Raw genomic sequence first — 26,522 nt, forward strand, 5'->3', positions numbered from 1 at the left:
TCTTCAACCACACCTTTTTTAATCAAATCTTGCACAATCAATAAGAGTGCACGCTCACCTTCATTCGATATTTTATACTGAGGAATTCTTGGAAATTTCACATTCGCTTTCAAAGTTACTACATACGGTGGAATCTCTAGTAGACCTACATCATTGGGACCAGTCGCCCAAAGAGAATCAGGGAGTGAACGTAGCTCCGGCGGGAGTGCGTCCATTGACAAGTACATCGGAGAGGTGAGTCTTTTACCCAAAGTAAGCTGTACTCCTTCCGGAGAACAGTACAATGTCGCATATAGTCGTTTTAACAAATCTAAACCAAGCAGATTTTCATTACAGCCTGTCGTCAAAATTAAGGGTGCTTTCAATTGACACGGTCCAACAGAAATAGACAAAGGACCAGATATCGGGTTGTACACAGGGGCGCCTGAAAAACCTACGGAAACATTTGTTGAGCCAGACAAAGGTGCGCCAGGGAGTTTCGCATGCATGATAGAACTTTTTGCGGCACCAGTATCCAACAGAAACGGTTCGACTACACCTGATGTTGCTACTGCGACATAAGGCCCACTCTGATCCACTGGAACTGATACTACTCCCTCTCTCTGTCCATGGCTGTCCTAGTACCCATTTTGTTGAAATCCCTCTTCAACTTCACAATAATCCTCAACAAGATATTGCTGAGATCTATTCTGTTGAGCTGACTGTACATTTCGCTGATCAAAGTGATTAGAAGGACGATCATTAGTTTGTGGAGGCATAGCACCTCGTCCCCGACCTCTAGAATTCTGTGCAAAACCACCACGACCTCTCTGAGCTGCTGCCGCATTATTTTGCGCTAAAATCTGACAATCATTTTTATAGTGACCCTCTTTCTTACAGTACGCACACTGATTCCACTGGTATTGAGGCCTGGTCGAATTATAATCTGTCTTTTGATACGAATTCTGTTGCATATTAGTCTGATTCGTGCGAGGCGGATACGCCTGCTGTAAAAGAACTTTAGTCTTTAAATCTTTCGTTTTCTTCTCTGATTTCTCCTTTTCCTCTTTATCCCTATTTTCATAGTACTGTGCAGTCGCAAGTATTTGCGCTGTCGTAGATACAGCCCACGCACTTTCTGAGTCTTTCAATTTATTGCATAATTCGGGTAACAAATTATGCACAAATTTATCTACAAACAGTCTCTGTCCTCCTTCAGTGCTCATATCCTGACCACTATGGTCTACAAAAGTCTCTTCGAACCTCGTGAAGAAGTCGGAGACACTTTCGTCTTTCTTCTGCTTGCATGCGGATAATTTATCCCAATTAACACGCAATGCTGGCATCAGAGTCTTCATTAAATCTATTATTCTACCTGGAAGATTAGCAATTAGGGGTTCGGGTTTCGCACCACCTATTTGTTGAGCATCTGCTGCAGTGATAGCTGCCCAATCACCACCTAAAGCAGCCTGATGATCCTCTCTACGAATTTTAGCCCACACTGGTTGTGGAACTACATTACCAAACAACATATCAATGTCGGCTAAGTTCATTATACAAGCCTCAACTGTCTGTGTCAATTCCTTGTAATATCCGGCTGGATTCTTACGTGGATCTGGCAAGGCCTGTTTCACTGCTAACACTTCTGCTCGCTTCCACGGAATATGTATCCATACTCTTTGGAACTGTGCTGGAGCAGCTGCAATACCCGCATTATCATCACGTTGTACTGCTTCGCGCCAAATTGGAGGAACTTCCCTCATAGGATATTGGCGACTTAGCTTCATTCTACCTTTCTCTAAATCTCTCGGCGAACGAAGAGATGGATCATTCCTAAAACTCAAAATGAGTTCCATCGCTTCCTTTATATTATCGCCCACTATCATTCCAGCAGCAAACTCTTTTTGAATCTTAATTAAATCTTCCAAATCTGATTCGACATCGTCTTCTTCTATTTCCTCACGCAACAACGAGCACATCTCGTCGAAGACGTATCGCTGTGTTGGCTCTCCCCATTGCATAAATGTCTCTAACACATCTTTCGTACTATATCTTCTAACTTTCGTAATCCATCTGAGAGCTGTGGAGTCTAAAACTCCCCGTTCCTCAGTACTTGGAAGCTGACTCCGTCTCTGAACAGAGTCAGGAGTAGGAGTCTTAATCAAGGTTTTATATATAGGAGACAGCATATTAGTAACAGAATCAGTAATTCTTCGACGAACAGAAAGTGGAGTTAGTACACTCGCAGACATAGAGAACGCAGTAGAGGTAGGAATAGATGACGAAACAGTAGGAGTATCGAGGAAAATAGTTTGAGGACCAATAGGTACAGTGGTAGGTATAGGAGCGGGCAGTGCAGGAAGAGGAGGAGCTGTAGGAACATTTACATTCACCACAGGAGGTATAGGAACTTGATTCTGAGGAACAAGAACACCAGGTTGTCCAGCAACCGGCAATTGAACATCCGGGATTAGTGGAGCCGCAGCACCTTGTGCATACGGTGGAGGCGACCGTAACAGATAAGATAGCAGAGGATCGTTTTCGGAATCCTCCAGTATCTTAGCCATTTTCGATGGCAAGGCAGGATAGCACTTGTCAATCGCTAAGTTACGCTCTCTAATGGCTACATCTATGGCCTTCTCACACTCGTTAGCCTGCAACTGCTTAGTCGCTTGCTCTAGAGTTAACTCTTCTAGTTCTTTTTGCTCTTTCTTCAACCTTTTCATTTCTCTCTGTTTGGATTCTTTCCGCCAATAACGAAAAGAGTCAAACATTGCCGGCCGGGCTTTCTTCCTAAACAATTTCTCTTCTAAATTGTCGAGAATCTCTTGTTCAAAACTACCATGCAGTGGCCAACTAAGGACACCATCCTTCTTACAATAGCGGACCCATATCTCATTATAAGTTATAGGACCCACACCATACTTACAATATAGGTCATAAAGGGGAGTCCCAATCGGAGGAACCAGACAGGAATCCTCTAATTGTGAGTCACTGTTGCAACTAAAACAAGACAACATTTTCCGACTTACCATTTTCAGTCCGGAACACAAAACAAACAAAACACGAAACAAATTGTGCACTTGAACCAAGAACTTAGGCCTACCAAAACGAACTGATGTATCGATACCCAAAACTGAACCAAATAGATTATCGTAATCAGAACAACTAGTGATAATCTTACAAAACCAAACCAAACCAAGAACCGATCAAGGATTTTTAACAATCCTCACAAAAGTAACCAGCTAGCTATCACTAAATACTTAACTGAGGCACTGAAGACGTCACCAAGGAGAAACCCGTCACGTTTCGCCGTACTAAGGACTGCACCACTTCGGGTCCAAGACAGGGCGACGGTCAAGGCAACGGCCCACTGCAGCCGTCCTGAACGGGAACCCTCGTGGAAGAGAACTTCAGGGCCACTTTTGCGATATGCCGGGATCGATGAAGTGGGGCGCCTCCCTCAGGAATCTTCACACGAAGCTTCTCGAACTCTTCAGGCTTTTGGACCGGTACCGAATGACGTCGCCCCACGTTGGGCGCCAATTGGAGTTCTGGACTTTTTGGTTCCGTCCAGAGGTGTCAGGGTACAACACCCGAAGACCCCGGAGTTCCACCTGCCTTGGTGCACAAATGAACAGAAACACAGGCTTCTCGATGGTGGCGTCAAAGACCAAAGGTTTATTACTGCAGGGACACAGAAGTCACAGAATCTACACACGGGCAGAATTCAGGAGACTGTTCGATTTGTACAAAGTGGGTTGCTCCTTATATACTAAAAATTGTGCTCTAGGCAAATATTTCACATGTCGGTACATTCCCAAACCTTTGTGTCTCTAAACAATAAATATTTGGCGTTACACAGGAACTGTCGATAATATCTGATACCAAACATCACGAAGAGGGGTTCCCACCAGTCCATCACAATCCCTTGTCAATATTGCATTCAAGACCCGGACCGCCTCATCGTAAAGTTCGTTACCTCCCCCTAATAAAGGCCCAGAAGGAAAGGAGCAGAGCCAGGTGCAGAAGATAGAAAAGCGGGATAAGAGATGTTTGTGGGTTGTAAATGGGCAAGGCTACCGGCTTCGGCCGCCTAATCATGATCAGGTACAATGGACAGGAAAACCAGTTCAGGTGGGCTGGCCTCGGGCAGAGGAGGCAGCCTTTGTCGAGTCATGCAGCTTCAGCGTGATCTGGTTTAAGGTGCACGTGTCATGTAAGAGGTGAATCTCCGGCTAAGGCTACGTGTCCTTAATCAAAGTGAAGTGAATGAAATGATCAGAGGCTATTGCATATGTGAGGGCAAGGAACCACAAAATGGCGGCCACGATCTAAGATGGATGCCGAGGGTAGATCAGAAATGTGTTTATAAAAGGAGTGCTCTTGCTCGTAGCGTAGCGAAAACACCAGGATATGCTAAATGGATCATTTGCGGTTCGCTGATACCAATATTATGTATTTCCGACAATATTGAAAACACGGGTTCAAATCGTCACGGAACCTCAACCCAGTGAACATCTCTGCCTCTTAAAAGTTGTCGCTCGCTACTGTCCTCATTATTTCTCTAGGTCCACAATGTATTTTCTCAATACTGTCTCTCGCTCCCTATGCCTCTATCACTCCTACGGTACAGCTTTTTCTCTCGCTCACTCTATGCATTTCTCTCTCTTATTTTTATCAATGTTTTTTCTTTGGTAGACCTGGTACAATGGTTGCCCGACTTGGTGAACATATCATATCTACGAATGAAGGCACTGAACAATTTATTAATGCTGCAAAGCAAATCCCGCACCCGAATTACAACCCTAAAGTTTTCGATAATGACATCATGCTGGTCAAGCTAGCCCAGGCGGCACAGTACAACCAGTACGTCCATCCGATTCCACTTCCATCCAGCTGTGTGCCCGCCGGCACCTGGTGCACTGTGTCCGGATGGGGAAATACGGTCACCAATGGAGGTAAAATGAAGCAATTCTATATGTTAATGTCTATGTGAAGAACTTCATGATGCCTGTTTTGTATTTGTGTATCATTTTAGCCAATGTGCTTGTTTCTGTGCACATTGCTGCTCATTTGTATGAGTTTGTTCTTCGGTATAAAATTCAAGTACAGAAGTTAATATTTAAAGAGATCAAATCTTAACATTTACTTGTTTTTCATATATTGATTCATGCCACACATCTATATTTTCTAGGTGCTGCAAATAGCTGGTATTACTAGTACCCAATTCAAACTCTATTTACCACCCTGAAAAGCATGGAAAGGCGAGCTGCCTTTTCTGGCATTCCAACCTTTGATCTGAGGGTCCTGACAGTCATCAAAGGAGTGTTTACAAAAAAACAAGGGAACCCAAAAGGTATGCCATAGGGACCTTGGGCAGTATCATATTACACAGGACAGTGGTCCCTACTTGTGGACAGAATAATGTACAGAAACAATAATCATACACCTGATAAGTGTCATGTCTTTTGTCCAGCCGGACAAGAAATTTATTTTTGGGCCTTCTAGTTGGTAAAACAAGATGTGTGAACAAATTAATAACAAGTGGGCACAGCCGTGACCCACAACATTCAAGACAGAACAACGAAAAGAGTGGCCAAAAGGTCAAAGCAAAAATCTGTCTGTGTACTTGTAGTCAGTGTTACAGACGCAAATTCTTATAACCACACCATTGCATTTTACAATATTATATTATCATACTGCATATGGGGTTTTATGGTCGACGACGTTTCGATGCCTTTTTAACATGTGGGGTATCATCATCAGGACAAGAAATTTCGATTGATATACCTTCCAGCCACTAATAATCGCTTCAAGAACTGCGGACCCCGCCAACAATTGTGCACTAATGTGATAAAAGGCATAGTGTAAATAATGAATGTATAAGACAACAATGATGAAATTTCTTGACAGGGTGTGGCCACTGTTTCCCGAGGAAAGTGCGGGCAATCAAATGGATTACACTTCTCCATTGTCTACTACTGCCACAATTTGTCAAAGATGTGATGCCCTAAAAATACATGTTAGAGGAGACACTTCTAGCTAGTCAACTGCCAGTCAGATGCTAATTATTCTGAGGCTCTCAGTGTAACTGCAGTTCTAAAAGTTAAGGTGCACCTACTAACTGCATGATCACAGTGTAAATGAATAAAAGTGAACACAGGATCTGTTCAACACAAAACATGCGTGTGGTCCTTACAAACCAATTTGGAAAGATTAGAGATGAATTCTCCAACTTGGAGGCAAGTGCAACAGCAGAGAATTTTAATAGCAGGTTTAGTCAGTGGCGCCATAGTGAGGATTTTTGGGACCCTGGGCAACATGTATTTTAAGGTCCACTGTCCGCAACACCTTTGATTTTATTACCCATTGTCAGCTAATTCAAGCCCCTCTGAGGCCAAATAATATTGAATTAAATGCTACACTTTCAGAAATGGGGGCAGGCAAAACCAGCAGAAACTTCAAGCTACTTGTGTCTGCTAGCCACACTGCACCAAAGTAAAGTTTGAGCGGGCATTGATCAAGCCATTCTAGTTTATTTCTTAATATAGATATTTTTAGTCTTGGAATAACAATATTATTCTGGATTTCAGTGTCTAATCAACCTCTTATTTCCACTGTTAGAAATCCAGGATGGTGATTTTGTTCCAGTGGATGTTGAGGGATTTAGTGCATAACATAAAAATAAGGGTACTAGAGGAGGGCAACCCAATATTCCCCAAGGAACTGGGTAATAAATATTCATAGAAAAACTGTGCCTTGAGGTATTATTTTATCCTATTAAATCTTTTTATCATGTCATATCTATGTACAATGACTCCAAATGAACATCAGAAAACGTGGTATTGCAATTCAGAAGTTTTTATATCATATCTGAAATCAATATATACATTTGAATTCTTCGCAAGTAAGGCAACACAAAAACACTACTACATTCAAATAATTCCCTGTAGTGTGTTACACCGTTGGTATAATATGTACAAATAGTATATACATATAGAATGCTACTGAAAATACAGTCAGCTTAGTCCATCATTCTCTTTTTGTCAATCCTGTCGTTGGTGATTCTTAACCCAAAACGGTGCCTGGGCGTCGACGTTTCGGTCTCTATTGTATAAATCACACCAAGACCATCATCAGGACTACTGTTGCACAAACCATCTACAAAGAAATATATACAATATTTACAATCAGTCTCGCTATATCCACATTCTAATGTCCAATATGTACAATCGTCTGCTGACATTAAACCATCACCTCACCCGGTGCCACAAACCACTGCCTGGCGTAATACTCACTGAGAACATGTATCCTCTCAGGAATATATTCTCCGAGATACTTAGGGTCCACTGTAGTTAATCACTCTCGTAAATTAATCCAACTTTTCGCCCTAAACCAGTGTAATGAAGACATGGAACAACCAATCAAGGGGCCATATGTCACAACCATTCCACTTGTATCACATCCTAATAATCTCACAGCTTACCTTGCTTTAATCTAAGAGCGTACTAGGGAGCGCGAGTCCAAACAATCTACTCCGTATGCAAGGGATATTACCTAAAAGACACAAGTAAGGAGGGCTACCGTCATACTTCTGACTCCTATCCTCTGGGCATCTATAGTTAACCAAAAGGTAGCGATCGTACTCACTCGTATGCACCGCCATAAACGGGACCCATCCTCGTCACTTTCACTTGCCGTCAAGTGCACGCATGCGCATACGCTCAGAAAAGCTTTCTGAGCGTATGCGCATGCGTGCACTTGACGGCATGAATGTCTTCCTGGTTCGCGCGTTTAGGAACAGACGCGAAGTGAAAGTGACGAGGATGGGTCCCGTTTATGGCGGTGCATACGAGTGAGTACGATCGCTACCTTTTGGTTAACTATAGATGCCCAGAGGATAGGAGTCAGAAGTATGACGGTAGCCCTCCTTACTTGTGTCTTTTAGGTAATATCCCTTGCATACGGAGTAGATTGTTTGGACTCGCGCTCCCTAGTACGCTCTTAGATTAAAGCAAGGTAAGCTGTGAGATTATTAGGATGTGATACAAGTGGAATGGTTGTGACATATGGCCCCTTGATTGGTTGTTCCATGTCTTCATTACACTGGTTTAGGGCGAAAAGTTGGATTAATTTACGAGAGTGATTAACTACAGTGGACCCTAAGTATCTCGGAGAATATATTCCTGAGAGGATACATGTTCTCAGTGAGTATTACGCCAGGCAGTGGTTTGTGGCACCGGGTGAGGTGATGGTTTAATGTCAGCAGACGATTGTACATATTGGACATTAGAATGTGGATATAGCGAGACTGATTGTAAATATTGTATATATTTCTTTGTAGATGGTTTGTGCAACAGTAGTCCTGATGATGGTCTTGGTGTGATTTATACAATAGAGACCGAAACGTCGACGCCCAGGCACCGTTTTGGGTTAAGAATCACCAACGACAGGATTGACAAAAAGAGAATGATGGACTAAGCTGACTGTATTTTCAGTAGCATTCTATATGTATATACTATTTGTACATATTATACCAACGGTGTAACACACTACAGGGAATTATTTGAATGTAGTAGTGTTTTTGTGTTGCCTTACTTGCGAAGAATTCAAATGTATATATTGATTTCAGATATGATATAAAAACTTCTGAATTGCAATACCACGTTTTCTGATGTTCATTTGGAGTCATTGTACATAGATATGACATGATAAAAAGATTTAATAGGATAAAATAATACCTCAAGGCACAGTTTTTCTATGAATATAACATAAAAATAAGACATATGCACATATTCCTTGAAATTGTAGCTTTGATTGGTGGATATTCAAAATCACAAATAGATCCCCTTTCACAATTAGCAACACTGCACGACTCTGCAACAATGGAAATCAAAGCACTGCTCTCAAGATTTTCACCATGCCATCGGGTGAACTCTGATGCTTTCTGCCTTTTCCCTCAACCCCTCTTTCTATGTAACACTTTTCTAGCTAGACAATGACTTCTGGCTGTGTTGTGTGAGAGAAAAGGGAGGAGGCTGAAGACAGGAGACTGGTTAAGAGAATGGTAAAGTGAGAGAACTGAAGTAGCGGGAGAAGGGAGGCAGAGATGATATAGTGAAAGGGATGTGAGGTTGAGAGAGAAACGAAATAGACCGAGGTGAGGAGTCTAGAGGGTTTTGTGGTCCTCTTTGCATCCTTCTCTGGACTGCTGTCAGAAGCCTTTGTAGGGCCCTGGGCAAAAATATTGACGGGCCCCGCCCTGGTTTGAAATCTAAGGAGCACCTCAGAAGTACGAAAAAAAATTCAGCGGAAAGAGACAACACAGTATTTGGTACCGCCTAGTGTTGTGGCCATGTGAGCTGCACTATGAAGAAACAAGTCAGGCCTGCCTTTCTTTTAGTTTAACACATATTGTAACAAGAGGACAGGGCCCAAAAACTGAGGGGCCCATGGCACATAGTCACACTAGCCCTCCTCAGACTTTAATGCGGAGAGGATATGGCCTAACGGCTAGGGTGGTCGACCTCAAAGTTGGGGAACAGGGTTCGAGTCTCGGCAACGCGAGCAACATCCTGTGATTCTGGGCAAATCACTTAATCTCCTCGTGTGTAACAAAGATGGATGTGTCCTTGTGTAACGCAACTGATGCTCATGTAAAGCGCTCTGATACTGATACCTTCGGGTCAAGTTCGCTCTGTATAAAACTCAGAACAATCTTAGTTCTAGCCTTGAGGAAGCATGCAGCTCCATATCTATGGCACACTTTAAACAGTGCACTACTCGCACTTCTTTGTAAATGTATGTCTTTTCGTTGCTGGAAGAGGGCTTCATCTTCTATGTCTGGTTTTCAGCAGGTGATCACCAGTCCACTGCCAATGAGTATTGGAGCATCTTCAAACTTCAAAAACCCCAAGCGGATGGTGGCTAAAACAGCCCTTGCCCACCACTGGGCAGTGCCTAGGTGACACCCGGCAAATACATTTTGGAGGAGTCTGCTCCATTAGCAGTGGAGTAGCAAGGTCAGGTGGTACCCGGTGTGGAAAATTTCTTGTCACCCCCGGCCTGACAAAATGGCAAAAATATTTGTTACGCACATATTTTTGCCATTTTGTCACCCCCTCAGAGATGGCACCCGGGGCGGCCCGCACCCACCGCACCCTCTTCCTACGCCCCTGTCCATTAGGAAACCTGGTGTATTATCTTCACATAAGCTCTGTGTATAAAGCAGCAAGAGGAGGGAAAAATATATAGGGGACGAGCTGACAATGTCATTCATGTGCCAGGGGAAGCCATGCTCACTCTTATATTCACTCACTGTTCATGCGTAAATCTGACTTCACTGTTCCAGTTATTAACTGTTATTGCAAATACAATCTACTTAATGTTTGTAAACATTCACAGTCATTAAAAAATCAAAATAAATATGTTATTAAAAAAGAAATACAAATATGCCCTGTTTCTAGGAATCACTGGATTTACAATTTCTTAGGGATGAGAGATTGGCAGGAGACAGACATGGTGTATCTAAGGAAAATGTGTTGTTCAGGAAGACATTAAACATCTATTTCGAGCATCGGCCCACCAACAACACATAAACTATTATAAACACATCTCAAGACCACAGTTTTACAATCGAGACTACTCGTGTGAGCAATACAGAACCCGCCCATGTTTTACTTTATTTATATTATTCACAGGCAGTGGGTTGAACATACTCTTCCAATCTTCTCTAACACTCTCTGAACTACAAATACGTCTCACTGTGATTGGATAACTTCAGTCACGTGTGTGTCCCCAGGCCATGCAGAGCCTCATCGAAGAGCTGGTCCTTTCAGATTCTTGGGTCCTCCAGTGGGCCTCCCGCCCTCCCCAGAAAAGTTCATCTCAACCTTCTCTTTTAACCCAAGTCTGCCCTCAGATCCTTCTCCTACCAGAAGCCCCACTGCTGCGCCCTGCCCCTTTTATGAACCTGTTGCTGCCCCTAAAATAGGTGTGCACCCCGAGTATCGACCCCAGAATATCGATCGGACAAAACATCAAAAATACAATATGATCAAGTAAGTAGTCTAGAGTTTCTTTCCCTAACTCCACTTATGTGTACCTACGCAGTACATATATCCATCTTCAAGGTATGTAGATGTAGAACTAAGAATATTAAATCTATATCTTCCTATATGCACTTACCTCTCGATGTTTGGTTTATCAATATTCTTACCTGGATATTCTTGTACCACGATATTTGGGGTCAATGTTCAGTAGTACAATTCTTAAAACTGCAATGTTTAATAATCTGTATAGTGTAAAAATGTGATCCACCTCATAAAAGTGCTGTATGGATGGCTTAGTGTTCCTGGTTCACAAAGGTAAACTTAAACTTTTGTGTTCGATTATTTTTTTTTGGGTATTTGCAAACGACTTATTTTGTTTTACTAATAGTTATTTACTCGTGCAGAAAAGTCCGTACTTGTGGTGGAGATTCATCACATACAAAGATGGGGCTGTCCTATCTTTGTTTGTGTGGCATTCTCCACCCTGACAGTGGAATCTCCGCAACAATAAAATTACTATTAGTAAAATTAATCTTGTAGTGTGTGCATACCAAAAATAGTAAAATTGCACAAAAGTGTAAGTTTACCTTTGTGAATCAGGCCCAGTTAGGTTATTACTTGGTGCTGTAATCTGATGTGTCCTGTAGGTTATGAGTTACAGATACAACTCGGCTTTTAATGCTTTGGAGGATGAAAACTTGAGGTCTGTTATAATCTGTTATAGTCTATTATTTCCACTGCTTAGAAACAGGAACAAACGGAGGCAGGGAGCACAATGTAAAATAAGTTAATATTATTCATTTATAGTCCTCTCCTTATGCTGACATTTCTGTTTCCATCCTTAGATCACACTGTTTCAGTTTGTCCAGTGTTTCCGTGAGAAATGTTCCTGTCCCAAATAAAGAATACATTAACAATGGTGTATTTTTCTTCTTCCAGTGAATATTCCAAATGCTCTTCAGTGCCTGAATCAGCCGACCATCTCCAGTGCACAGTGCCAGCAGGCCTATCCAAAGGAATACACAAACAACATGATGTGCTCTGGCTACATGCAGGGCGGATGGAGCACTTGCCAGGTAAGAGGGGCAGCTGCCTGGGGTTGAATACATTAGGTCATGTTCCACGTTACAGACCACGGTGCTGGAACATGCTTGGGACACCTCGACAGTACTGGAATATGTCATGAGTGCCACTGCAAACTCTATGCCATTTCACCACATTATTTGAAAATATCCCACATTCTTCAATTTTTTGTGTGCAGAAGAATCATTTCTAGCCTCTGCAGATGAAGTTGAGCCATAGCCTTTGGCTTAGGGCCATTTGGGATTGGTAATTTTGCTCCACCACGTTCAAACATCAAAAGGCACCATAGGATGGACGTGAAGGAAAATGAATGCCCCAATCACTTACTGGTAATCTTCTATACACTCGCTCCTACTCTTCCACACGGTAGTCCTATCAGTGATTGTAACTCAACCCCTGAGATAGCCAGCTTATAACCATAATGCTTGAATTTATTTTTTACATCCGCTAAATCTCCCTCTACGGGAAAAGAAAGAGGGTCAAACTCCTGAAAGAAGTCTGCAAGTTAATAAGCAGAAATCAACAGATCAATGCAACCACGGTCACAGTTGGAGAGGAAGCCGGACTGGGGTGAAGGGCAGTAGGTTCCAGGGTATTGAAGAACACCACAGGTGACCGGGCATTGCCACGTAATCCCTCTTTATCATCGCAGTCCTTATCTATCTGGACATACCAAGCAAACAGAGGTGTATTACACTGTTAGATGCAATGCAGAAACAAAAGAAAACTAAGCCAAATAAGTTGAAGCCCAAGGATCAAAAACACAAGAGGCAGCCAACGAACAATAAAGAACTTAATGGAAAACAAAGGCAGAGACATGTGGACCCAAATCCACTGTTGTTTTGCTCATCATGCCATTCCAGCCTTATGCAAATCATTCTTGACCCTGCTCCCCATGGGAACAGTTCAGCCTGAACTGCCAGGCCAGGTCCTCACTGGACCAGGTTCAGGGTATCACCCCTCATCAGCCAGGCTAGCTTGACTCCGGTGACGTGGAGAGCACAGGACGAACCTCTGGGCATACCCGTCCCACTTGGGGTGACAAATGCAAAAAGAAAAATTGATGGACAGAATGCTGAACAATGACAAACATTCACCCCAGTACACAGATCTGGGCCAAAATCCATTGTTTCTTTGCTCACCATGCCATTCCAGTGTAAACCCATCCATATGCACATCAGTCTTGACCCTGCTCCCCACAGGAGCAGTTCAGCCCGAACTGCTCAGACGTGGGTCTCGTGCTCACTGTGCCACTGGATTCAAGATAGCCTGGCTGATGAGCTGTGATGCCCTGAAACTAGTCCCAGGATGCTTGTTTCTGGTTAAAGGAGGACATGCCGGGGCAGTTCGCGCTGGACTGTTCCCATGAGGACCAGGGTCAAGACTGATTTACTTGTGGCTTGGTCCAATATGGGGTAGCACGGTGAGCAAAATAACGATGGATTACACCCAGATTTTTGTGACTGGGGGTGAATGTTTGCATTGTTCAGCATTCTGACCATCATTTGTTCCTTTTACAGCTGGTAGGAAGGAACTCCCAAAAGCAATAGAGAGCCACACCACTTAAACACCTGATGGACCTGGGAAACAGCAGGGAAAGTATTAAGCCACTAATAACATGTGAAGACACTATCAGCATACAAAGCGGGCATAACTGGAAGCTTGAAGCAAAGATAACTCAATACACAAGGCAGCCTCAGACAGAAAACATAGAGGAATCAAGTTCCATTGTATAGTCTATATTGACAAAGATCTCATCCCCAGCACAACCAGCAGCACATGGGGAACAGTCCCACGCCTCCGAAAATGGCTACCATGGCCAGTCAGCACTGGAGAGGATGGCAGGACACCAGGGTACAAGGAGCACTCCGAGAGCAGGAATGAAGGATGAAAGAACTAGAAAGTGAGGGGACTGTGGCATAAAAGGGACAGAGAAAGACTGGAGGAGAAGATACCAAAGCCACAAAGAAGAGAACGTCCAGTTCCAAAGGTGAAGCTAGGGACATTATCCCCAAAGGCAACGTTTTCATTTAGTGAACAAAGAAAACAACTTCGACAGAAGGAACAGATTCTCTCAGGAAACAAGGAGCAAGCAGAGAACTGAGTTGAAACAAATTCAAAGAGACCCCTACAAGCCACATGAAATACAACAGAACAAGGACTGATAGGGACTGCACATAGTTGGAAGTGGACAGGGGTACCATACACCAAAAATGCAGAAAGGGCATGAAGCAGCCATAAATGGCAAAATGTGACAGTGACATCATGCCCAATAAGTCCAAGAACAATAGGCCCCACTTAACCAGTTCTCAAAAGACAAGGACCAGCGTCCAGTGCACTGACTTCATTACACACAACAAGAGTGTGACACGGGTAGGAGTTTCAAAACAAGTTATCTGCCTTTGTAGACCGGCAGGAACTCCTGTGGCATGCTGCTCCTCATATAATCCTCCTATCAATGGAAAGGAGCTAAGTTTAAAAACTATGGGCCAGATGTACAATAGTTTTGGCCCGTTTACGACGGCAAAAAACATGTGGCCCATGTACCAACCCTATTTTGCGAGTCGCTGATCAATTAGTGGCTCGCAAAATAGGGTTAGCGACTAGCTATCCGGAAGGGGCGACTCCAAAACCTATGTATGAATGTTTTGCGACTACAATTGCCCTAGCAAAACACTTGCAGCTTACCACCCTTCTCAGAAGGGTGGAAAGGCACTCGCAAAAGTGAATGCATGTGCAAATATTTTTAAGGGCAGGCAGTGGTGCCAAGGACCAAAGTTACATTTTAGGAAAACAGGCTGCATTTAAAAAAAAAAAACGGTTTATTTAAAAGCAGTCCCTGACATGGTGGTCAGCTGACCCCAGCAGGCCACCATCCCTGGGAGTGCTAGCCATTCCCAATGGGGTCGCAAATTGCGACTGCCTCATTAATATTCATGAGACACACAATTTGCGACCCCATTGGGAATAGCAAACAGTGTCTCAGACACTGTTGTACATAGCATTTTGCGACTCACAAATCGCGACTCGCAATTTGTTGAAATTTGTGAGTCGCAAAATGCTATGGTCGTACATCTGGCCCCAAATGCACTGTTGCCAGTTCACTGAATAAGACAGGTGTAAATGAGCTGGTTGGTGTAAAGACAATAATATGAAAGTCACATTAAGGTTCTATTTGATTTCCACTGCAATTTCACTATTTTGCTGAACGTGAAAGGCTTTCCAAAGCTTAACCCTCTTTACAAGTTCTCACTGCAAGCACCCCATTGTAAAGAGAGAAGACTGCTGAAGAAAGCTCACATCACTGAAGTTCCACAGCAGTAACATGTTTAATTTCACAATTAGAGAGTTTTCTCCCTGGGTGTGGGGGACATTTTTTCTGCCTCGCACCGCCAGGTTTCTCCAGGGGTGACAGACACCAACAAAAAAGCATTAGGCCCCCCCCCCACTGTAAATGAAATGGGTGTTGTGTTTGCTTCCCTCTGTTGGCACCTGCTAAGTCAGGCCTTTGGTGGTAGCTTTCTGTCAACAGAGCTAATGGGGGCTCCACCAATGGGAAGCTGACAGTTCACCTATCTTTAAATGGGATGGATAGTCAGTTTGTTGGAGAGAGGGTCCTCTGTCTAGTTTGGGACGGAGTACCCTGTCTGCCAAACAGTAAATCAACCACTTGGTTTTTATCCTTTCGTTTCACATTCCTTCACGTTTACAGAGTGTTTTAAAATGTTCAGTTTTCAATGTTGCTTTTTTATGTTTATATAGTTTATGAATCTGTGAATACTATCTAATGTTTTAAACATCTGCAGACCCCCTCCCCCCGTGGACCCCAGGTTAAGAACCGGTGGCTTGAAGCATTGTTCTGGTGTGCTGGCTTTTCAGTTCAACACATAAAATGTACATCACAACCCTTCTGGTTGGAAACCTGAGCAAAACACAAGACTTCAAGTCTTTAGGGATTTTCCCAAATTCACAAGATTGCTTGTGACTTGCATTTAATTTAACCTTTCAGGCTGAGATATCAGAATTATTTCTTCAAATAACACTTCCTGGAAATGACATTGCACACTTTTTCTTGTTCAAGATACAGTGAAGCAGAGACAGGCTTTCACGATGTGTGAATGATGGGTTCTGGGCAACACAGCTTTCTCCTCTTACCTTGAGGTGGTTGATACCCCAACCCATTGACATACATTCTGCTTGCTAGGTCTCTTTTGCTCATTCTTTTACCTGCTCCCCAGACCCAAGGTGTTATGTGGTATAAAGGCTTTCACGATGGCCACAGCACTATCTTTCCAAACCAGCCTATCTCTGATGAGTTAAATACCCATACCAAGATCCACCACATTATCTAACAGTTGGTGCCTATGGCAAACACGCATTTCAACTTGGGAGCAGGCATTTCGTGATCTTATCTTTCCATTACAACTGCCTTACTTTTTTTAACCAAAGGTACTATCAACAGTTTATTTAGGATTCTATAATTTACGACAGTTCACCCAGGATTCTATAATCCTGGGTGCATTTCTAGCCCAGTCCTTCCAAACTAAGAAAGGCAGGCTCTGCCACCTTGGCCTTTGACTATAGGACTGTGAGATTCTTCTCATGACTGGTAAGAGGTGGTCAGTTGTGTTTAAAGCAAACATTTCCCTGTGTACTTCTGCAGGTTGAGGTTGTACTTTAAGATACTTGAGAGAGCTGCAAGAGCCCTATCCATCTTTCTGATTACCTATTTGCCTTCGAGCTATTGCACTCAATCTGAAACAGGCAACCTTCCATGAATAATCCTGTGTTACGTAACAGACTTCTGCCTGTCGAGCTGATGTCGAACCATCAGGACAGAATAATAAAGGTAGATGTGACTGAGTTGCCATCTGCATGTTGATGGATCCTCCTGAAGGATGAGAGGGAGGAGCTGACACTTTACACCTGAAAGAGCTGTGTTGTGTCCCCACACAAAGGGTTGCATACCCCCTGTCTGTCTGGAGCCAGGACAGGAAAGGCAGGGTTGTGTGCACTTCAAAGCATCTCTTTGAAGTCCCCCTACATCTAAGGCCAAACTGGGTATAAGTACTGGGCCTCTGATCCCACCAACAAAGAACACTTCTGGAACTGAGGACATTTTACCAGGAATAAGGACAGCTTTGCTGCCACTGTGCTGAACTGCTTTGCTGTGTTGGCCTGCTTCTTCTTGCCTTGAAGTTAGAAGGATTGGACCTCCTTTCTACATCTTAGAACCTAAGTTTCCCTGGGGCTTCTTGGCTTGTCTTCTGTTGCTGACGTCTCAGAGACATCAAAGAATTTACTTTAATCTTCAACTCAGCACATGGACTTTACTTGCTGTAAATCTTTCTCTGCCAAGTCGTGCTACTCCAGTCCCGTGCCCTGGGAAGTGAGTTTAATGTACTGCCGCTGCAAGAATCTGTGCATCAATGCCGCTGCTGCGATTGGAACCAATGCATTACAGCCGTCTTCGGCCCGGTTTGCTTGAATCCTGATGGTGCAATGAGCAAGGGTCTCACATCTGAGAATACCCTTCCACGCTTAGGGTGGACAAAAATATTTACAACAAGGGGTGGTGAGGGACAGAGTCTCTGAATTAAGCAGAAAGCTCTCACCCAGTCAAGAGATCAGGGCTAGATCCAACACCGTTTTTTAGCTCACTGCACCATCCCAGTTTCAGAACCTGGCTGTATGCAAATTAGTCTGTTCCTGTCCCAGTGCATGATGGGAACAGGGCAAACCAAACTACAAAAGCCAATTCTTACACTGGGAAGGAAACAAGCTCCCGGGGTAAGAGTGGTCTGTTTAACTCAGACACTCTGTTCATCACCACCCCCTTTTCTAAATCGTTTTTGGCCACTATAGGTGTGGCAGGGTATACTCAGACATGAGTCCCTTTCTCACTGCTCCATCAGGATTCAAGCAAGCCGGGCCGAAGAAGGCTGAAATGCCAGAAACCGGTCCCCGGTAGCTTGTCTCCTTTCTGGTGAAGAATTGGCTTGGTAGTTTAGTCTGCCCTGTTCCCATGATGCACTGGGCCAGGGACAGACTGATTTGCATATAGCCAGGTTCTGAGCTGGGATGGGGCAGTGAGATAAATAACGGTGATGGATCAAGCCCTGATCTTTGGACTGGGTAAGAGTGGTCTGTTTAACTCAGACACTCTGTTCATCACCACCCCCTTTTCTAAATCGTTTTGGCCACTATAGGTGTGGCAGGGTATACTCAGACATGAGTCCCTTTCTCACTGCTCCATCAGGATTCAAGCAAGCCGGGCCGAAGAAGGCTGAAATGCCAGAAACCGGTCCCCGGTAGCTTGTCTCCTTTCTGGTGAAGAATTGGCTTGGTAGTTTAGTCTGCCCTGTTCCCATGATGCACTGGGCCAGGGACAGACTGATTTGCATATAGCCAGGTTCTGAGCTGGGATGGGGCAGTGAGATAAATAACGGTGATGGATCAAGCCCTGATCTTTGGACTGGGTAAGAGTGGTCTGTTTAACTCAGACACTCTGTTCATCACCACCCCCTTTTCTAAATCGTTGCTGTGTTGGCCTGCTTCTTCTTGCCTTGAAGTTAGAAGGATTGGACCTCCTTTCTACATCTTAGAACCTAAGTTTCCCTGGGGCTTCTTGGCTTGTCTTCTGTTGCTGACGTCTCAGAGACATCAAAGAATTTACTTTAATCTTCAACTCAGCACATGGACTTTACTTGCTGTAAATCTTTCTCTGCCAAGTCGTGCTACTCCAGTCCCGTGCCCTGGGAAGTGAGTTTAATGTACTGCCGCTGCAAGAATCTGTGCATCAATGCCGCTGCTGCGATTGGAACCAATGCAATGCCTGCTGCGCGAAGGGGATCGATGCATCACCGCAGCTCAGGGGGGGCTGTCACATCGCACTTGGAAAGGCTACATCACCTCTGTAACCACTGCTTTAGTACTAACGCATTGCCGACCCTGCGTGGAGAAGATCAATGCATTGCCCCTCCAGCATGGATAAACCCAACGCGTCCCATCTGGAACTGCCGCACGCTGGAATCGGGGCATCGTCCATGGAGCATACTCATTGCCACTACTGCGTGGAGAAATCCGGTGCAACTTCTCAATTGCATGGGGATTATCAACGCATCGCTCGATTGCACCCTGAATTTCGTACTCCGACAAGGATTAGGGTACTTTTGCCCAGCGGGTCGTGTGTGAGTCCTGTAGCCGGCTTGTGCTCCATCGTGGGGGGCCTGACTCTTCACTTTGTCCAGGTCCACTGTGACCAATTAACTCTTTGTGCGCTATTTGTTTCAAAGTGCTATTTTTGCATTGAATCATTTAAAACTCATATCTCGACTTCTACTGATTGTATTTTAATTGTTTTGGTCTTGTTTTATTTTTAAAACCATGCTCTATTTTCGTAAACTGGTGTAGAGTCTTTTTGTGGTGTTTTCACTGTGTTATTGTATATTGTGTGCACACATACTTTACACATTGCCTCTTACATAAGCCTGACTGCTCTGTGCCAGGCTCCCAGAGGGTGAGTAAAGGTTAATTTAGAGTATTTTACTGACTTACATGACTAGGATTGTGGTTCCTGCTTGGACAGGGTGCATACCTCTGCCAACCAGAAATGCAATTTCTAACAGGGTAATACTGTAATTCTCTGCGCAGTAAGACAGTGCCAGTCTGTGCCGTTGCCCAAAGTGCCATGGCATTGATGAGTTCAGTCCCAATAGCTGCTGAGGTGGTGGAAGCACTTTCACCGCCCGGCCCAGCCAACCCCTTGTGGCATGTTCTGAGTTTCTTGCTGGCGCAGCAGGGATTTGTCAGTGAAAAGCATTAGCCAGCAAGGCAGGAGGACTTTTGGTAAAAACACACAGCAGGTCATTTACTAATCTTTTGCACAGGTGCCCACATGGATAATGATTAAACAAGGAACATGATAAATTGGCAAAGGAGGGGATGGTCTTGGTAATAGATACATGGGTTTGTGCCACTGTGCATGGGGGAAGTGACACTTCTCCCATCCCGGCCTATAAGATCAGAGTGTTAATGTGGGCCTGCAACATCTACAAACAATGGGGCAGATTTATGAGGCCCTTGCGCCACGTTTACGCCGCTGTTGCGTCACGCAAGGCGGCGTAAACGTGGCACATCCCTACGAACGATTTACAACGTGACGCATCTAGGCAGATGCGTCACGTTGTAAAGCCCTGCGCAGCTTGTGGGCGTTCCGGCGCAGGGTGGGCGTTCCGGGGTAGGTGCGCCTCGCAAAAGTGGCTGAGTGAAATCTATGAGATTTCACTCAGTCACTTTTAAGCCAATGCTGCGTCAAAAGCCTGCGCCTGCTTGAAGCAGGCGTAGGTCTTGACGCAGCATTGTTAAAATGGGGCACCCCCGAGCCTTGCTGGAGCTGCGTCGCGCTTGCGATGCAACTCCAGCAATGCACCACATTTCCGGCACAGATGCGTCACGCATCTGTGCCGTTTTTGCACCATGGTGCGCGGCATTATAAATGCGGCGCACCATGCCTGGCAGAGCTGTGGCGCACTGTGGCGCATGTTAACTGGCGCATCCCTGGGGATACCCAGTTAACATAAATCTGCCCCTATGTATACACCAACACAATGGAGAATATGGGTTTTGTGGTACAATTGTAAGCAGTGTATGTACAATATGAAACACTTCCGTTTTTCTTTTGGGCGACGCTAAAAATATGATCAATGTTTCAGTGCTAATGCATAAAGTATATGCAGTGGCCTAACCCAAAATGGTGGGTCCTCCGTGCAAAATGGGCTCAATGGGCCCCCCCTGAACGTTTGGGCGCCCCCTAAACTGTTGGACCTTGCTCGGTAAAGCAGAGTGGCTTTCCAGAGCGTTTAACTATTTCTTATTCGATGCCAATGCACGCATTCTGACAGGCATTCAATGCCAGGGCTTAGAGGGTGAAGGGGCCCCCTCTGTTATGTCCCTGACGTATATTATAAGGATACCACGAGTGCCAAAGATGTTCTGTGGCCATATAGAAGTGTCATGCAGCAGTGACTTGCAAAATCTTTTAATGTGTGACAAAGATAATTTTATTCCTTGTATATATGGTCACACCATGAACCTTTCCCCAACCACTACTTGGTCTCTTTCCCATCATATGAAATAAATAGTATGGTTGGAGCATTGGATAACAAATGAGGAATATGCAGAGTGAAAATAAACATGTTAGAATAAAACCAATAGTTTATTTAAAAACATAATATAAGCAAATTAATATGGCACTGACAATGTCTGTAGTTCAGAATGCGTGACACAAGGAGAGAACGATTCCTGCTTAAAATACTGCAATAACTGTTTCCGAATCCACTAATGGTTGTTCATTTTTTATAGAAGAGTAGCTCAGAGGAAAGAGGTCTTCAAACAGTGGGGCCCCTTTTCTTAGTTTAAACAGTTGTAATTCTGCTACGTGGCATGTCTTTGACACTGTGTGCTGGCTCTAGTTGTGGGCGCTGTGACATCACAATTCAACAGTGATAATTTATTAGAGTAGTGATGTCACAAATCAATTCGACTGCAACTGGTATGAACTGATGGTAACAAGCTAGAAAGAGTCTGACTGATTTCATCGATTAGCTAATAAATGAACTAACCGATAAATATGGTTCTCCCATTTTCTACAGGAAATCATTGCAAATTGAACTATTTAGAAAATTCTAGATCCATTAGGCTACCCACCAGCCCTGTTTAATTTCAAGGTAAATATATTACACTTACAAATGCACAATCTCTCTGTTTCCATTGCAGGGAGATTCTGGAGGACCACTGGTGTGCAACGGCGAGCTTCAGGGAATTGTCTCCTGGGCATATAATTGCGCCCAGACAGGCCACCCAACTGTATTCACCAAAGTCTGCAACTACAATTCATGGATCTATCACGTCATGTCTGAAAACTAATACATGGAAAGTGTGCAGGCAATATTGATGACGGTTCCATGTAAAAAATTTCATAAGGAAGTACACACTTATTAACAAACGCCCAATACCCTCCGTAATACCAGTGCTTAATTTGTAAATTTGTAAGTGCCAGGGCCCTCACCAGGAGTCCACTGCAGCTTACACCACTCTTTGCCCCTGCCATAGCTGCCAATGACAGGATCTATGCAAACACTAACCATCACAATCCTTCAAGTGTGACAATTCAGGCCCCCAAAGCTATAAGAATGGCTTTGTACGCAGTTTTAGATGTTTTTCATGTATGTTTAATTGATAAACAACTGCTGTCCTGCTCATCTCTAAATTAGATACACAGTGCCACCATGTGGCAGACTGTAATAAGTGTCGGTGCAAGCACCGGAAACCACTGGCTCAAATTAAGCACTGCATAATATCCATGTATGATTCAACGTGTTATACTTCAGGGGGCACTATCAGGAATTTGATGTCGATATGTGCTTTATGGCTGCCAAGATGTCACCATTTGTCTCAGGTAATCATGGTGGTGGGCACTCCACTTCAAACCCAATATGAAAGAGAAACAAAGCCTTTATGCACACAACATACTGTTGGGGTGCTGATTGTGATATCACTGAAACATAGTGTGACATTTCCAGTCATGCATACCGTACAGAAGATATAACCCTATCTCTATAGTTGAGCAGTAGATTACATATTGTGTGCAAATTAAATGTACCTTTGTACTTCCCAATTAAAGATATTTCTGCAACTACACCTGTATATTCATTTATGATGCACCCGAGCATGCATGTGTGTGGTAGGCTGCAGCCGGAGTGTCTGAAAGATTTGCAGAAAGTGTAAGTGAGGAACCACAAGCGTATGCTTGGGGGCCTGTGAGTTCTGCATATAGGGAGTGTGTCATGGCCTGTTAACACAGGTAAGTATTGGCTCAGGAAGACCCCATCTTTCTGTCAAGGCCTGCCCTTAGAGCTCTCTAAGGCTCACTGGAGCAGGTCCCAGAGGAAAAGAGGCAAGAAAACAAGGGAAAGCCAGGAGACACACTTCTTCATTGACTGGTGTCTTGTGAAGTCAGATCTCTGCTCAGCTCATGCCTTCACTCTGTTAGATGAGTGGTCAGTGATCACTAGGATGGGCGAGGCAGATGCAGTAGCATGCACAAATAATAACTCAGTATTTTAGCTTTATGGTGGATATGAAATCACCAACATGCACCAGAGTAAGGCTGCAACAAACCCCAAGGAGTACCAGGACACCTTCTGAAATCCGAGAACCACTGGATACAGTGTTTAATTTGGAAAAGAATGAGTGCCAGTACTTAAAACTCTGCTCAGAAGACTGCGGCCGGTGCTATTAAATGTCAACACACTGAATACCAAGGCTGCGTAATCTTCAATCCACCTCAGGCCTGTTTATTCCTTTAATCCGCTACCAGACACTCCCTGGCCATTTATCGCACTCTTGAGGTCCTTACTTTCTTCCTTTGTGGTGTTTTTCATCTTTCACTTCCTTCTTCTTTCCCCTTTGTGTCTTTTTCTCTCGCTTGGTGTCGAGAAATGTCTGATCAGCAAAAACAAGTGACGGTCCAAAAATGAGTGCCAGTGGCCCCCACCCGCTCAAATTAAGCACTGGATAGAGAACACCTAACAGTCTTTTAAGCTTTACCTGTAATTCCTTTATTCAGTTCAAACAAAGTATAAAAGCACACAAAGTAAAAAAAAAAAAAAAATATTCAAACTGAAAATTACGCAAAAGTGCATACATATAGACAGCTAAAAAGTATGCATAAGCAACAACATGTATCAAACATGTATTGCAATAGTGCATACCAAGGAAAAAAGGTCCAGCAGCAGCCCAGAGGCAATACAGCTTATAAGGCATCAGGTCAATTACAAAAATAGTGTTTGTCTACGCCACAGTGAATGCCTACGAAAAATAGCCACACCTATACAGACTACCAAGGTAGGGACTTTCTACAGATGCAAAAGTGCCGGAATGTATCTAAAACAGAGGCAATTTTGATGAGTGCGATTAGAAATCTAGTATAGTGGCGATAGTATCTACAGAAAACAGGAAGTGTGCCAGAGTCTGAAGAGAGTGCTCATCACAAGGGCAAACCAAGATCAGTTAGGGTTCAAACTGGTTCAGGGGTAAAGACAGCTGACTCCTAATCTGCCCAACCCTAAATCTGTTCAATAGTACCCTATCCCAAGTTTTGGGTACCATCTCTAAATAGGGTTCCAGGCCTAAGGTTGTTTGAACCCGCTGATATTCCCTATTAGCGGGTTTCTTCAGCTCCAGCAGTTCTCTCTCTCCCCTTGGGAAGCCCCTAAAGCTGGATTTGATCCGATTTTTGTCCCTCAAAGTCATATTAGCTGGCAGGGAGAAGAGGTTAAGCCTAAGAGACTTGTCCCTGTCCTAGAAAAGGTAGTCCCAAACAATCTCCCTGTTCAGGAAAGGTCCTGGATTGCACCAAATGGAGCACCATAATACCAGTGAGGCCAGAAGGATATTGTCGTCTACGTACGGAAGCCCAAGTGTTTTGTGCACACCATATATGGGTGACCTAGGAACAGGGCCGGACTCGCTACCAGGCGTTTTGGTGTGCTGCCGAGCTGGGGGCTGATTTTGTTGATGGGGACCTGTGTGTGCTGAAAAAAATTAGTTCTGCTTTGTTTATTTCGAAGCACACGGAGGTCCCATCAATGAAATCAGCCCCCACCAGAGTGAAATTAGCCCCTAGCTCGGCAGTACAACAAAACGCCCGGTAGCCAGTTCAGCCCTGCCTAGGAAAGACACCAAGGATGTACGTACAGAATCTGTTCTCCTCGTCCTGAAGGAATTTTACTGACTTGTAACCCCACGGACTGGAGCCATAGGTTAAAACAGGGAAGTACTTTCTCCTATAAATCTCATCAAATGGGGTTCTGGGGTTATTTCCGATTTTTGGAGACTAGACTAGAAAGGAACCCAATAGAGTTGAAGGACTTAAACCTCCTCTGTTTCAATCAGGGTCCTCAAGACCCCTGGGAGTCAAAAGTGACTTGCAGGTAGGAAATGTTGTGAGTTCTAGAGATAGAAGTTCTTTGTAGAACGAAACTTCGCAACACCAGGTTATTGGAGCCAAAGGCCATGACAAAGGTTGTAGCCATATTAGTGACCAGACCTAGACTATCCATAAAGCTGAAAAAGATATCTAACAATAGCTTCAGGTCATTCGGTGTTCTAGCCAATAGAGAGGCATTGTCCATGTAAAGAAGAACGGGTACACTCCACCCATTCACAGTTGGCATGACTTTCCCTTTACCAACTAGTGTAGAATTCAGGTCATTAAAATACAAAAGGAACAGAATTGGCACCAGAATATAGCCTTGTCAGACACCACACCCTTGGCTAAAATGCTCAGCACATTCACTGTTCAGGCCAAAGCAGACAGACATGGTTGAATCCATATGGAAGGTAACCAAGAAAAATACCAAGCCAAAGTCCATCTCCTTAAATTCAAAAAACGTCCCAAAGTTTGGACCTGACCGCGTTATCGAAAGGGCAGGCCAGATCTATGAAAGCAAGATAAACTGGGACTTTTTTGCTACAGTGTATTTATTAGTTAACAGGTGTAGGTTGAGGCATTGGTCTTGAGTGGCCAAACCTGATCTGAACGCACATTGATCATCAGAAATATTAGGGTTCTGAGAGGACCAGGTCATAATTCTATTAAGAATAACCCTGTCAATGCCTTTGACCGTGGAATCTATTAAAGAGATAGGTCTATAGCATCTTGGGGAGGGTCATCACCTTTTTTAAAAATGGGGACAAGGATGACTGAGCACCATGACTGGGGGATGCTGCTTTTGCACGCAGCAGTTGCATAATTGGTAATAATGGGAACCCATTGGTCCACCTCCAATATGTAGAGGTCCATAGGGACCCCATCAGGGCCCTGAGATTTATGCATAGAACTTGTTTTGATGGCCCCACCTGCTTACTCCACAGAAAATTCTCTCCTCAGTGGAAAAATGTATAAATTAGAACTGGGCATCTGACTAACACTATCCATGGAGTGATACACATGACTAAGGTGATCTACCAATGCACTAATATTGGCACAGACTAAATTAAAATCAGTTCAGAAGATTTTGTTAGTATTAACTGTTTGCCAAAAAATAGAGCCTCTATCCTACAAGAAGTGACTAATGTAGTCCAAACTTCCTCCCTTAATTCAGCCTTCCTCCGGCTGATGGCTACCTTATAAGATTATGTTGTGACTTGAGTGTTACCATACACCTTTCCCTTGGTTACACCTTCCCGACTGCTCAACCAGGATGATTGCGGAAGTGCTTGGTGATGAGTGGAATGTTGAATTCTTGGTGAGGTCATGGAATGCCTGGGTGTCTGGTGTGGTGCTTAGTGTCCGATGGAGGGTGCAGGCTGAGCAGCAGGGAGGCTGCTCCTGGTGGGGCT

At 44.0% G+C, this 26,522-nt stretch overlaps 1 protein-coding gene across 1 annotated transcript in view; it reads left to right on the top strand.

Annotated features, from left to right (window-relative positions):
- Window positions 1-22,815, top strand: part of LOC147707761 (trypsin-like) — a 36,387-nt gene extending 13,572 nt beyond the window's left edge. Inside the window, exons 3-5 of the mRNA XM_086926612.1 lie at window positions 4,681-4,940; window positions 11,973-12,109; window positions 21,894-22,815. Of these exons, the coding sequence (XP_086782738.1) occupies window positions 4,681-4,940; window positions 11,973-12,109; window positions 21,894-22,043 (547 nt within the window). The 3' untranslated portion in view covers window positions 22,044-22,815. The remainder of the gene's footprint in view (window positions 1-4,680; window positions 4,941-11,972; window positions 12,110-21,893) is intronic.
- The last annotated feature ends 3,707 nt before the right edge of the window (window positions 22,816-26,522 follow it).

This window comes from Lissotriton vulgaris, chromosome 6 (assembly GCF_964263255.1).
Source record: "Lissotriton vulgaris chromosome 6, aLisVul1.2, whole genome shotgun sequence".
Classification (NCBI taxonomy): Eukaryota; Metazoa; Chordata; class Amphibia; order Caudata; family Salamandridae; genus Lissotriton; species Lissotriton vulgaris.